This window comes from Lichenostomus cassidix, chromosome 7, assembly GCF_008360975.1.
Source record: "Lichenostomus cassidix isolate B80296 chromosome 7, HeHo_3.0, whole genome shotgun sequence".
NCBI lineage: Eukaryota > Metazoa > Chordata > Aves > Passeriformes > Meliphagidae > Lichenostomus > Lichenostomus cassidix.
Genome location: NC_139488.1, coordinates 28,225,034 through 28,240,144, shown reverse-complemented (window position 1 = coordinate 28,240,144; position 15,111 = coordinate 28,225,034). Strand labels below are relative to the sequence as shown.

The 15,111-nt window shown below is 40.3% G+C and overlaps 1 protein-coding gene across 11 annotated transcripts in view; it reads right to left on the bottom strand.

Annotated features, from left to right (window-relative positions):
* KALRN (kalirin RhoGEF kinase) overlaps positions 1 to 15,111 on the bottom strand; it is a 476,294-nt gene that overhangs the window by 232,515 nt on the left and 228,668 nt on the right. For all 11 annotated transcript variants that reach the window (XM_085066971.1, XM_085066977.1, XM_085066972.1 and 8 more), the window contains exons 8-9: positions 9,099 to 9,230; positions 6,384 to 6,614 (exon numbers count right to left, since the gene is read on the bottom strand). In XM_085066971.1, the coding sequence (XP_084923097.1) occupies positions 6,384 to 6,614; positions 9,099 to 9,230 (363 nt within the window). The remainder of the gene's footprint in view (positions 1 to 6,383; positions 6,615 to 9,098; positions 9,231 to 15,111) is intronic.

Sequence of the window (15,111 nt, the reverse complement as noted above, 5' to 3'; positions counted from 1 at the left end):
ACAGTCTCAATGTGCCCAAATATCAACATAACACATACTTGTGGTCTCACTCAGGAAGCTCTACTGTGGCCCTTCAAAGGGCAGATTTCTAAGACAGAGTTATTGGTAAAGAGGAAATATACACATTACTTCTTTTAGTTGTATTCTTTTTCCAAGAATCCTGTCGTGTTTGTGTTGGACAACCCTGAGTGCACTGTCTATAAATGCTCCATGTCTTTGCAAGCTAAAAGAACTAGAGAAACATCCCTACAAAAGCACCAGAAACTGAAGTAATATGTGGGCAATATTCTCCTTCCTAGCATGCCTGCCTTGTGCTGCAAATCCAACACAACATGGTCAAGGAGTAATAGGGATTTTGTAGCTATGCTGGGTGCTCTTACTCTATACTCTGTCACCACTAGAGCTTAGCAAGTATAGTCAATAGAAATAATCTGAAACTCCTGCATAATCCCATGCCACTGTGGGTTAAAATCAAAGAATGACAGTCCTTTTTTAACAGTTCAAAATACGCAATGAAGTCACTCAGCAATGCTTCTTATTTAAGGGGCCCTGTCATTATTAAGGAATGGAATGAAAATTGCTCTGAAAAAGCAGTTGACAAAATATTTTATTGCATGGTCTGTGATGAAGAGTGGATGGGAGCTAACAGAAAACCCTTCTACTACAATTGCACATCCTTTACTGCATAAATTATAAAGCAGAGAAGTGGTACATCAGAGGCTGTTAGAGATGTATGTCAGTTTGGAAATGTGCACATAGTATTAAGTTGGTCCTTTAGAGCTCTGCAGGTAAAAGTTGTATGGTAATCTATCAGAATTGTCTGGTGAGAAATTCATATTGGATAATAAACCAGGACATTGTGGCCTTGCCAACTGCTTGAAGGACAGGGTTAGTGAGAACAAAGGTATTTATCTCTTAGTCATGGATGACAAAAGGTTGTTTTCTCTCCTGTTGCACCCCATTGGGAGAAGGTTGCCAAGTAGTTTTACCAGTATTGATTCCTTTTTCATTATTTTTGTGGGGAAATGCAAACATAATTAGAACCTCTACTCACTATCACTTATGGCTGGTAAGGTCACATACACCTCTAAGCTCAGAGAAAGTACAGCTGTAATACTTTGAAAATGTAAACATGTAAGTGACAAACATTAAGTGTGTCTCATGATTTCATCTATTTACCAAAGGAGTTGTGGAAATTCTCTAGGATGCTTTGAATTGTAATGTTTTAATTAGTGATTGACAGTGGGAGTTATTTACAGGCTAAATCTGTTCAGATGGCACACAGAGCATGTGATGTAATCATGCAGGGTGCTGTGGCTGAAGTCATCCGGTAGTAAATATAATCTTGACTTAATTATAATGTTCTTTTCTTTTCCTTAGCAATTGTTTACAAATCAATTTCTTGCTTTACAAGACCCAGTGAAGGTATTACTGTAAACAAAGCATAAAAGGAGATATATAGTCTCATTTCTTCTGTCTTTGAAACAAACTATGACAAGTTGGAAAACTACAGAATGTTGGAGAACTCTTCACAGCCTTGAAGGGATCAAAATAACTGAATGTACACACGCAAATGGGGGAGAAATGCACAGACCTAATCCTCTAAAATCTTGTGTGAGAGCTAAATGAAACATAAACTGCCTCAAATATCCAAGCATTCTTCTGCAAATGGACTACATAGATCACATGTATCACATGAAGTGTTCAGCATTCTCAGATAGTGCATGGAGACAGATAGATGTTGGCAGGACATTTTTCCATACAAATGATGTCAGGATCATGCCCTGATCTGTTTTCTCTGCCAGTAAAAGCCAGACACATTACAAGTTAAAGTGCTTGGTTATGAAGAGAGACAGCCTTTCCTCTTCAATACTCTGCAGTCTCCCTCAATGATGGCAGCTGGTAAATGTAATGATATCAGAATGGCCACATGGCCTTTTTATCCATCACCAGAGGCAGATAACCACGGAAGGAAACCAAAACTATGTTCCTTAATGTATCTGGGCATGAAGCCAACAGAAGGCAAATCCCGAATTTAGAGAAATCAGATGAACCTGACACTAGTCTAGCTTGACCTTCTCAATAACCAAGAGGATTTGAGACATCACTGCTGCTGGAAAAGCAACAGTCCCAGCTTTCTTAGTATTGCCTACCCTCCTGCCAGTAAATGTTTGTCAATGTCATCTTGCTGTTGATCACTGGTCTTCATCTGGCATGATGGACCTGTTCCATTCTGCCACACAGAGCCACCACAGCTAACTCAACATTTTGTTCAATAACGCATCCAATGGGTCTCCCTTCTCCTTCTACTTTAACAGGTATGCTTCACTTGAATGAGTTTATTGAGAAGAGAATTCAGGCAAAATTCTTGCCCATATGAAACAAAGGGGATGGGGAGATGATGGGGTGAAGAACAGCCTTACAAACTTCAGTAATCTCTAAGGCTGTTTGGTAACGTCTCATGCCACAACTCTATTGTTACCCTTGCTGTTTCACAGTGTTGCTGTTCACAGGACAAAGTGAACATGTTAGAGTGGAAAGATGCATGCAGAGGCTGGCAGGATTAATCAGGACCTAACAGTGCAAAGCAGTGGAAATGTGAGACAACATGAGAAAAATTTCAAATCTCAACAGAAATGGAAATTGTGATAATTTGATGGTAAATAGTCTGCGGAAGGGGAAGACCCAGAGCAGAGAGGGGCAAAAGGGAAAAGGTACAAAAAATGGGGTGAAGCATCTGCAGCAACTATAAAATATCAGCATGAAAGTCAAGGGATTTTTCTCCTCCCTTGCAGGACAGAGTCTCAGCACCTCCTCCCACCGCTGTGTTCTAAAAGGATCAAACAGTGCAGTTCTTCCCTATCTGAAACCAAAGAACTTCTAAAAAACAACTGAAACAATGAAGTATTTTACATACTCAGCAACCCAACATTTTTAAGATGATCCTAAATACTTTTGGTGTTAAAAGAGTTCCTTGTCAGTTCCTGCTTGTGTTGAACCTCATGGCAGCTCACAAATTTTCTTAACTGCTGTTGCTTTTGTGTGAATGGTGCTCTATTTCCTGTGAAGGCTGCAAATGCAGTTTCACACCATTTATTTTCTTCCTTTCTTTAAAACACTGTATATTCATAACTCACCATACTCAGCACACCATTATTTACCTTGGTTCACATGTGCAAATGGATGTAATTGTATTAACACATCGATGTAGTAGCAAATAGTCTTGTAAAATGCCTGATGGTGTGAGGCAGTGATTATTTCTAATGCTGTTTTAGTATATAACATTTCTTACATTAATATTGTAACATGGCAATCCACAGTGTTTACACTTTTTTATACAGCACAAATTGTATTTCAGTTATGCTATGACTGTAGGGATTCTGTGCAGTTCAAACTGAAACCCAGCTAGAACCAGAAGTATTTCCTTGACAGTGTGAAACTCTCTGAGAATATAGCCCTGATATGCCATTAGTACATACAGCAGATAGTCTTGCCTTGAAAATGGTGCAGATGAAAATAACTGGAAATTATATGAATGAGCCCTTTTGAACACACTTAACCCTCAAATCCAGTTCACTTGGCTTGCACAAAACCTTCATCCAGCTAATCAGTTTTGCAAGACATCTCTGTGCACCCTTGGTATTCTGTGCCCAAATACTCAATCCCTCTGGCAAGACTAACTAGAGTAGTTAGACAAGGTATTACTGATCTCTCAGGATCTATAAGAGTCTCTTCTTGGAGATGTCTTTACCAAAATCTATTGATGCTGTTAATAGCACACTGAGAGGATGCTAAATAGGGCTGTTAATATCAGACTCAGGGGACACAAAATAATAGCTGAGTCTGTATTAAGAACATGCAACACAACAAAACCTGTCCCCATTAACACCCACATGTAAGACAAGATTGATGCAGAACAGGTGACATGACAAGAAAGGTATGGATGAACAAGTGAAGGAATGCAAGCTCTGCCACAGAGATCATCTTTCATCAGATCTTTTACTGCACTGGACAACAGCTGGAGAGGGTGAGCCACAGACATCCTGACAGGACAAACTGCACCTGTGAGAAACTGCTTCATTCTGATTGTGAGCTGTGTGAGAGGAGTATCTTCCTTAGAGAAACTACTCTGTATCATTATGTGTTTAGAAGACAAACTCTTATAAACTCAGGGCTCTCTTGTCAGGATTTTCTCTCCCACGTGTCTTCATTTTAGACTTGAACTAGGGGGAACTCAGTTGAAGGTTGTTAAATTTTGACAAGGCAAGAAATTATTATAGATAAATGTTGCTTATGATCAGTGACAATATACAAGTAGACAGCTTCATATGCCAGCTGATGGGCATTTAACAAAATAAGAATAATAGGAATTGCATGACAGATATAAAGGAGGTGATTAGTTACAAAAAAAGGCCCCTTCAACATACTCAGATATCTTCCTCCTCCTCATGGAATCTACAATTCATATTTCTGTTTAGCTGATAATTTCATTTATGAGTTACAAAGCATTTATGTTGAATAGTACAGATGTTTAGTGAACAGAATGATTCATCTCTTCCTCTCTACTTTCTCAGTAGGACAAAGAGATGCCTCCAGTGTGTGCTAGGATGGAAGCATGTCTGTCATTAAGTTGTTGCTTCCCAGATAATAACTACCCATTAAGAGAAAAATTTGGAAAGACTGCTGCCAACAGAACTCACACAGAGTAATGCTCTCTAAAGTGATTGTGCTCCAGAGAATCTTATTGCCTGTTTCTTTTTCTCTCCCCAAAAGCCACAGTATGTACAAAGACCTGCTCCTTTTGAAAACCAGTGACACAGCCTCATTGCCTTGAATGTGTGGGAAGTAAAAGTCTGAATGGATTTCATGAATGAGCCTCATAAACACTTCTACTGAATTCAGAAGATGTAAGAGAGAAAGTTTCATTTTGGAAAGACTGAACAAAAGTGTAAATCACTCTAGGGAATGAAGAATACCTAAGATAATATGGATTCTTATTGACATTAAATACCACAATTAGAAAAAATATAAAGCCATCAGAATTTAAACCCCTTGATTTTTCAGATTTTAGCCCTAAAACTGTATTAGCTTCATATAGTTTGCTGAAAGTATTCTAACTGAATACCAAATACATACTCTATTTATTATATAGCTTATGAATTTCATTACCATGCAGTATGTTTGCTGACACATAATGAAAGCAAAGTTGCTTAAATTAAGCATCTGTTACATTCAGTCCTGGTTTTATTTATACACATGGCATGAATATTTTTGTGGTTTTAGAGGAAAACCTGAGTAGGTAGAAATACTGGCAAACTTTTGAGGACTGCCAAAGAAATGGTCATAAATATTTGCAAAGGACATCTACAGCTACAGTTCTGCCTGGGCTGGTGCACTTCAGCTATGGCACAAACAGGACCACAGATTTGCATGTTGAATAACAGTTGCCTGCCTCCTGTCCTTGTTAGTTCATGTCTATTTTCCATGTGACAGCTTTGTCACTCCGTCTCTGCCTCATTTTTCACTTGGAGGAAGGCAATGGCATAAAAAACCCCAGGGACATTAGAATGCTCCATAAACATCATTAGAGCATTCAGCCTCTTCATTTAAAGCAAGTAGCATATTGCTATCAACATCTGCTTTGGGCTGTAATGGGGCCCTGAAACAAACCACACCATCCCGAATGAGCAGAGCCCTGGAACATCTGTTGATTGTGCTTGCATAGTTGGCAGCTACAAACATGGCACCTTACATTTACTGTCACTCACACTCTTGTGTGGTACTCATATGGATTCCTTTGGGACAGAAAAGTTACCCACCTGGAGCCAAGGTTCTCAGAGACAAACCTGTGCTGTATAAACTGTATTTCTGTGAGGTGGGCTCTGAGCACTGGGGAGTGCACTCCATCTGAGCCAGCAAACTCATAGCACAGGTATGTGGACTCCCTGGTAACAAGTGGCAATAGTGCTAAAATCATCTAAATACCACCACTAAACTATCAGTTTATGTTGTTTCCACACAGGAAGGTGAAATATACCACAGTTCATTTGCTTTTTACACTTGAAATTCTTTTTCCTATTAAACATCACTTTCTCAGGAACAGTAGAGTACCTATAACTAATTGCTCACTTGTCACAAACTCACTACTGAAAATAGTGTTCCATTCTTATGGGGGATGGACTGATCAATATTCAATGGACTGACTGATGATTTCCAACATGAAACCAAGAGATACTGAAAGGTGCTTTAGGATTTTTGCATATTTCTAGCATACATAGAGCTGTGTGTGAAATCTTGGTTATGGCAACAGCCTCTGGATGAGTCACTAATCTTTATGGCTGCAAAGAAAGGGTCATTTTTTGTCTCTTCAGTAGAGATATTACCTGTTGAACATCCTGCTGGAAAACACAGAGCTGCAGCCTTTGATGTAGTCGGACCTTTCTGTGTTGCCAGATGCTTTCTAGGCGTCGCTGGTGATGGAGGACTTCATGTACCACATCCAACACCTGGTGAACAGCCTTGGAGTAGTTTGCAGTGGCAGTGAGGGATTCAGAATTCCCAGGACTCAAGGGACGCTGTAGGACATCCAGCAAGGCTTTTCCATCCTGGCTCACCTGAGTGAAGAAATAAATCTGCTTCACTGCACTGGTACTTAAATATCCAACAGCTGACAGAGAACAGTCTAGCTCATTCTTTTTCTGCTGTGTGCTTTCCTTATTTCAGTCAAAAAGGTAGAAGGAATTCTTGACATCTCTTTTTGACTTGTACTTACACATTCAGCACTTGCCTTGGCTTCCTAGTGGGCCTGCTGTGTCCCTCAGCAGGACATTAGGTCCTGCACTGCTGGGGCTGCACACAGAGATCCCAGGGCTGTATTCCATTCTGACACTTGGGCACAGAAAATTCCTGACACACGCTGGTTGGTGACAGGTGGCATTTGCAAGAGAGGGCCTATTTTTGTGAGGAGGTGGCATTTTAAGAAAACCACAGATGGCAGAGTCATTCATATTCTGTATAATAAGGGAGAGTCCTTTCTTTGTAGGATTACTAAGTATGTCTGTATGTTGAGAAGTGTGACATTCCATTCTGTATTTCATTCAGTGACAGTGAAAAATAAATTAGTATATGACTGATTCTTTTCTTCCCTGGGAAAAGCTCAGAGGGACCTAGAGTCTCCATTTTCAATGGGCTACAAAGTTTCCTGGTAAATGTAAAGTGCTCTGCGCACATGTAAACTTTTTCAAGCATATTAAAAGATATTTCCAGATGCAAAGACATTTGGGCATTAAAAAAAAATCAGAATGCCTGATTTTTCAATGGCAATTTTTTTTTTTTCTGGAATATTCCTGGACTGTTTTCGTATTGCAGGGGCAAAATGACAAATGGAACCATAAAAAGTGGATTTCTACTAAAAAATGCACTGATTCTCTAAAAATGGCTTTTTGAAAAAAAAATTTCAGTTCCAGATTATAAAATTAAAATACTTTGTTCAACAGAAATGGTAAATGAGGACACTATTGGAATTCCTCTCTCTTCTCAGCCCGCTTTTCTCTTTTCCCTCTGAAACAAATTGCAATGAAAATTACAAGATTTCTTGAAAAGTGTATTTGTGTGCAATCACATTACTGATCTCACCAGAAAATAGGGTAATGAATGTTTTTATCCAGTACAAATTTTGAACATTATCAGTCAAAGTTAAAACACATCTCAAGGATTTCCATGTCTCATTTATTGCTGTATTTTATATTGCTTGTTCAAAGCTAGCAAATACCTTTAATGCCCAAACCTGTGTCTTTTGGCAAGCTGTGCCACATCCCTGTCTGTGGTAGCACTGTGTATCTGGTGCATTTTCAGAGAAATCAAGGGAGCCTTTGAGATGCATACTGGCAAAAATTGGAGTCAAATCTCTTCATATTTGTGACTATTTGGTGGCCTTAGGCAAATTCTTGGATATGTTTTTAAGTATTCAACGCATTTGGAATTAGATCAGGAAACAACTGCAGGGTACATAGGAAGCAGCTTCCCATACTCTATTTCAGCTGAATGGACCTGCACTCCACATGACTTCCAGTCCCAGTAAGGTGTGCCAGTGTTGCATTTGTCAAAGCAAACTTGACCCTTTCTCACTTATTTTGAAAAGTACACAACTGCTGCTGGACTCTCTGGGCAAGTTTAGTTCACCACCTGACACAAAACACATATATGCTCCTATCACCTGGTGTTGTTCCTGGCTTTGTGGTAGAAAAAGGATGGGCACAATGCAAACGCTTCTGAAAGAAGTTATATGACCTTGGGACAACCAAAAAATAGATTTTGTTGTGCTAGTGGAATCATCCCATGGCTGCTCTAGACACAGCTAGGGAATAAGTGAAAATCCACAGACATCCTTTATAGTGGGCCAGGAAGACCTCCGGAGCCTTGGAAGTGACAAGACAAATGAAACAGCTATAGTTTCATCTGCGAAACAGCTACAGTTTGCACTAGGGGAAAAAAATGGGGTTTAGAGCAAATATATCATTCCTCTAGGAAGAGACAGTGAAGTGCAGTTAAGTCATAGGGAACAAGATGCTCTTGCCATCAACCAGGCTCAAGTCTGACTGGAGAAACCTTTCCCTCCCTCCCAGCTTTATCTGCACCACACCAGTGCAGTCCCCAGTAGGGGCATCTCAATTTTTTGTCCTGCTGTTCATCCACAAGAAACACTGGTGGAGGAATACAAATGCACCCTGGCTAGAGACATGGAGAGAAAATCTCTTTGCAAGAGAGGAATGTGCCAAAGGAATACAACTGTATGTATCTTCTCCCTCCAGCACTGCTCTACCCAAAGGAGAAGCAAGAGCACCACTCAATGCTCAGAAGGAAGAAGGCCTGTTCTGCCAGCAGCTTGGTTTAGTGCAGAAGACTTAGCTGTGGATTGCACACCAGGTCTGTGATCTGTTCAAGTACTACAGCCTGAGATTAGGTCTGACTCCACCGTTGAAAGAGCTGCAGAAATGGAAAGCAGAACCTACCTCATTTAGAAAAGCTAAGCTCCTAAATGCAGTCATGGGTCTGTTACCACTTAGCAGGTACTCACATTTTCTCTGGGAAGCACATACCTCTGTGTAGGCCTGTGTTACTTGCTCATAGAGGGTCTGGTGATGGTGGATGGCCAGTTCCAGGTCTTGCATTTCTGAGGGGAGGCCTCCGTCACTGCACATTTTGCACCAGGCATCCACACCTGAAAGGAACTGAAACAATTCCAGGAACAATGAGCCACAGTGACATGGAACAACATCTCATCAACATTATAAAACTTTGTAGATTAGGTCACATATTGTAGAGTGCCACATATGACTGCAGCAATGACTGAGAATAACACAGCAGTTGTAAAGGAGTCCTTTTGGGCACCTCAGAACCACACATTTCTGTCACCTCCTCAGTACTTGAAGGACACCTAGATTCAAATGAATGTTTTCTATCTTCTGTATTAAAAATTAATGCTCATTTAAGCAGGCTCAGCAAATGCCCATTCTAAAAGCCTCTGCACACCATCAGGGTGGCTACAATACTTCATTCCAAAAAGGGAGGCAGCAACATGTTTAGAAAAAATTCATCAGTCTGAAGCACAAAAGGACACAGTGACAGCTCCAGCTGCATTTGGCACTGTCTCATCTGTCTTCCCTCAGTAATTTACCTGTCCTTAAAACTACTCACTTGAGCAACAGAAAACTCCCATTAGAATCACTGCTGACAAATACTTCAGTGAAAGGCTGACAGTCAGCATTCAAGGAGTTCCCAACCCAGGTCCAGCTCGGTGGGATTGCTACCAGCAATGCCAAAGCTTTAAGCCCCTTGGTCACACATGTGCTTCTGGCCCAGGTCAGCAGTGATCAGATACCATTACCATCTGATGACTGCCAGGCAGCCAGCACAAAATGATCTGCTGGTCTCAGTCCAGTTCCTGGTGGGCAGATGTCCACGAAAAGGGAGGAAAAAAAAAAAAAGCAGCATTGCCATTGCAATTGATATGGTTTAGCACCTTGGTTGGAAGCCTTAACAGCCAGCCAGAAACTGAACACTCTGGGGAGCAAAGGAGTGGAAAAAAATATTTTTCCACTTTTAAAGGCCTCCAGAGTAGTGCTGATGCACTTTGGCAGAGCAAACTGAGGAAGCTCTCCTGGGTGCTGCCTGTTCTGTAAAATAAAAGAGGAATTTAGTCCTGAGTCTCACCCTGTTTTTCTTTTAAGAGGGCTTAGTTCAATGACACAGCTCACATGTTCATATTTTGTCCATACAAACTGCCTAATGCCACCTCATTACTTCTCATTAATAGTTTCTCCTCCTTCATCTTTCTCTTAAACCAGCCTGCCATACTTTGGGCTATTTATAAAATAGAACAGCAAATTATATAACAGATGCAGTGCCCTGTAGGATGAATGTGTAATGCCACAAAACCACCCCAGGATCACAGCTTTGTTGCCTCCTGAAGTGTTCACCTGTGGCTTGTTAGCAGAGCACTCACTCACAGCATGAAGGGCTGTGAGATTCAAAGCAAAGAATTTCAATTCAACTCTGTCTCTGGCATCAGCATCCTTTTTTATTGGTAGTGTAAAGCTATTCACCATGCTGCTGTGTAATCAAGGCTGTAAAGTGTTTGCATTGTAAATACTTCAGTGCACAAAGATTTGGTGACAAAGATGAATTCCTAAACTTTCATGTCTACAAAGTACAAATCTACCAACGACAACTTGTGCTTTCTAGAAAGCTAAGGGCAAGGATGGCAGGCTCTCTTGCACAGGTTTGACTTATGATCTGTTGAATCTGTTCAGATGAAATCCCCAAACACCCCTGCATAAAGCTGAAGTCATCATATTTTGTGCCAAAGTAATGGAATTCACATAATTTCCTATGCAGTTTAAGAGCACGGAGCTGAGATCAATCCCTTTCGGGACTGTTCCATGAACCTCTTGGTTGAAACAGTGAACCAAAGACCTTTACACCTTATAGATGAGTGCTCCTGCTGCTGGAATCACACTGTTATGGCTCTTTTCAAAACTGCTGAATTCTACCAATTTTAGTAAAAGCTCTTACAGTCATGTTACTCATCTATTGTCACCTCCCCAGACTGTGATTTGCACGGTAGGTGGGAGAAGTCTCAAGAAGATCCAATGCACAGAACCACATGTCCACCTTGTTATCTTGCATCTATCCTTTGTATATAGACATTGGCACAATTACTTTGTTAATTTGGCTTCTGCCACTGGCAAGAGCAGTTCACATCATCTGTTTTAAAAAGTTTCAAGAGATGCAGCCTGCCAGTGTTGTACTCTGATATTCTGAAACAGTGCAGAGAGGTCTGTGCTGTGTGTACAGAGTCATGGAGGAAGAGTAAATGGGGTCTTTTAAGGATTGCTGCATATGTTAGTTCAGGCCATAGGACTATTGATTTGGATATTTTGGAAAGAGTAGCTTTGTTAATTTTTATTATTTGTCACACGCTGTGGCAGACAAAAAACGATTTAAATGTAACTCTTCATGCTAGAAGCAAATTCTTATCAGAAAATCACCATTTGACTGAGTTGTTAGAAGTTGCCTTTAAAATTGTAAATTTCTAACTGTTAGTTTAGAACAAGAGTCATTACTGTACTGGAACTCAATACCATTTAAATGAAAAGCTTAAATTCATAACTAGTTTATTGACTAGAATATCTCCTTTTGGGAACATAAAAACTGCTTAAAAATGATTTGAAATGACAGGCTACAATAATTGTCCATGCTCTTCAAGGCTTAAGGAAAGACTAAGAAGAAAAAATATAAAAAATAAAGAGGTCCCTACGGTACCTTTGTGCCTCTGATCCATTCCAAAAGTAACTTTAAAGTGATGACCTACCTTTACTCCTAACTCATAGCAACACAGAGTTGCAAATTTTGTATGCAAATTCTAACAGGTAATCCAGTATTATCAGACTTCTTACTAATTTTCCTCAGGGACTGCTCTGCTGTACCATGTGGTTGCTCCAAATCACAGCTCAGACATTTAGAACTCTGCATTTCTCCCTATTTTTTTCACCATTCTTGCTTCCTGCTTGGCTCTGTGTGGAAGCTGCAGGATAACCACAGTGGTTCTCCAGGACCCAAAAAATTTAAAACAAAATTCTAGTGTGCTTTCATGCTCCATAATGGCTGTGGGGAAATATGGGAAAAAAGTCATGAAGCCACTGTCCTCAGTGACTTTCAAGTCCTCTTGCTACACTGAACTTTTTTAATTTTTGTGTGAAGCTAATTGTATATTTCCTGTAGGTGTTTCTGGAATTTCCCTATCTATCTTGGTCTTAGCCCAGCATCTTATAAATATTAACTGGCTTTTCCTTTCCTCCCTGTTTTCTTTTCTTCTCTTTTTCATTTCCTTGCCTCCAACAGAGGAGTTGAGGATGTGCTTAGAGAGATCCAGGCAGAGCTGAGAGATGAGAACAGTCAGCTTCCTGGATGGGGAGTAAAGTAATATGAAACAACTGGGCAGAGGTCTTTTTTCTGAGAATCAGCATAAACGTCTAGTGTGTGCACTTAACACCTACTACCTTAAACAGTAATTCCTGCACTTCTGAGGGGAGACTCTGACCCAGTGTTAATTGGTTGACTTCTCCTGCCTGACTGAAAACATTAATCTGCTCATTCTGACAGGATCTGTAGAGTGAACATCACATGAACACTTTAACACACCTTCAGACATTACATCCAAGATAGGGAGGACACCTGGTAGGGGTGCTTCCCCCATCTGGAGGTCATTGAGCTGGAATCTCATCTGGAGCAAATCAGCAAGTTCTCTTGAAATCTCAGAGAGATAAGACATTGGCTACATCCTCCTGACACTTTGAACAGTTCAGACATACATTAAGGTAGAGAAGCAGATTCTCTTTTGCTCTAGAATATCTCCATGTTAGCATGAGAAGGGGAGGGGAAATAAACAAAAAGGAAGAACAAAGAAGGAAAAAAACCCAAACAATCAATGAATTTGTGTCCTAGGTTGCAATATAGATGTATTTATTCTATTACCACCTCCACAAGCTGTTAAAGCAGGTGGGGCAGTGGTTGTTATCTCCTGCTGTAACTCACCCCTGATAACAATTAATGAGCTATCAAGAACTAACCACATGACTCTGGAATTATCTCATCCTATTGTGAGATGCTCCACCCAGGGGGGAGGAGCCAAGCATTCCCACCTGGATATAACCTGGCTTTGAACTGCACAAGCAGCTCCTGTCTGCTGGATTCCCAGAGGATAAGAGCTACTAGTGGACCTTCAGGTGGAGACCAGACCTTCCACAGGATCACTGCTTCAACTGAACTACTTCATTTGGACTGCTACCGCCACCCTGACAGGGTGTCAGGTTGTATCTGACTCTGTCAGGGTTTTTTCCTGTATTATGCATTTATCTTTTAATTTTCCTATTAAATTATAATTCTGACTTGCAATCTCCCACTGGTTGGTTTTCAAACTAGTATAATTTATAGCATGTGGAATGATAGGACATTTGGGAAATACCTCCACTGAACCTGCTGAGTGGTACCTCTGCCTGGACAAAGCAGTTGTTTTGAGTTTAGTCTACAGGCTTTTGATCAAACACTTGCGTTGAAGAGTATCTAGCTGGAGGCTAGGTAGTTGGCAAGGTTTGTTTTTTTTCTTCCATTTTTTTTCCTTTTCTTTGCTGTTTTCTTGATGGTTGAGTACGTTCAAGTTCTGCTTAAAAAATTTAAGAAAGACATGTATATGCTCAAACAAAAGAAAAAAGAAGAAAAATAAATAAAGCATCCAGGAATCTATTCAGCTGAGTCCCATTCATACATGCCACATGTATCTGCAATAAAAGCCAGGAAAGCACTGTGATTCTGAGGCACATGAAGACAGATGTGAGGTTCAATTCTCAGCAGGGTTGACTCAGCCTTTCATCCTTCCAAGCCAGACAAATTGTATTCTGTGCAGTTTTCTGTGTGGGGTCGTTAGGAAGAGACCTTGGAAAAACAAGTTTCTTCCTGCTCAGTGTGCATATTATGGATATTTCATAAATCTCTGTCCCTAGCCAACAACTCCCTTGCAGGCTGGGGTGTGCCAGAGGCTGAAAAATGATGGTCCTAGCAGACTGGCTTCCTGTTGGCATCACAGAGACCTTCAATCAATAGGAAGGAATGAACAAAGAGACTGTAGCAGCTTATTGAACTGGTGAAGGAATGATAATCTGCACCAGAGATCAGTGTGAGGGAAATAGGGATACACTGTGGGAGAAATGGCAGCATCTGCAGCAAGATTACCCTTGTTGAGAGAACAAAGGGAACGCAAATAGATTTGATCCGCAACAGAGGAAATAGTGGGTTTATCTATATCTTTGCTTCACAACAAAGCCCTGTTTCATAGTAAGCCCTATTTATTGTAAAATAATGAAGCCCTGATCTGAGTCTGGCTGATGCCAAATAATAAAAAGTAACATTTGGGATGAATGTTTGATAGGCAACAGACTTAGTTACAGACCAAATCTCAAACACCTCACTATTTATACTATACAGAGATTAAATGACCAAATTATTATCTCAAGTCATTGGTTTATCCTACCAGAGTTACTAAGGCAGGGATGAAATTTTAATCCTGGCTCATGGACACAGTGACACCCACATTTCTTTTTTGCAGCTGTCTGAGTTCATGTTTCACACCAGCATTTATCTTCCACTGAATTTTCTCTTATTGCAAGTGAGGAGCAATTGCTGTCACAATTAGCAAATTCTCCTGTCTATTGGTAATGAGAGATTGGCTTCTGTCAGAAAGCACAGGCTTCAGTTTGTTGGGAAGAGGTGCTATGCAGATCAGTATAGTTTTCTGGTTTATTGCCTTTCATGCTGCACAATACCTCAGCAGCTCCTCAGAAACAGCAAACAAGACTGACACTTCAGAAAAACAGGGGACCACTCATAAAAAGAAAAAAGTGGTAAAACCACCCCAAACCTAAACAAAGCAAGCAAATATTTGATTCATTAATAAACTCTAAACATTTTCTTTGTGACTATAGACTGCATATAGATTCTTGTTTTGAGTTTTGTTTATGAATGTATCATCATATAATTTGACCAATTATTAACATG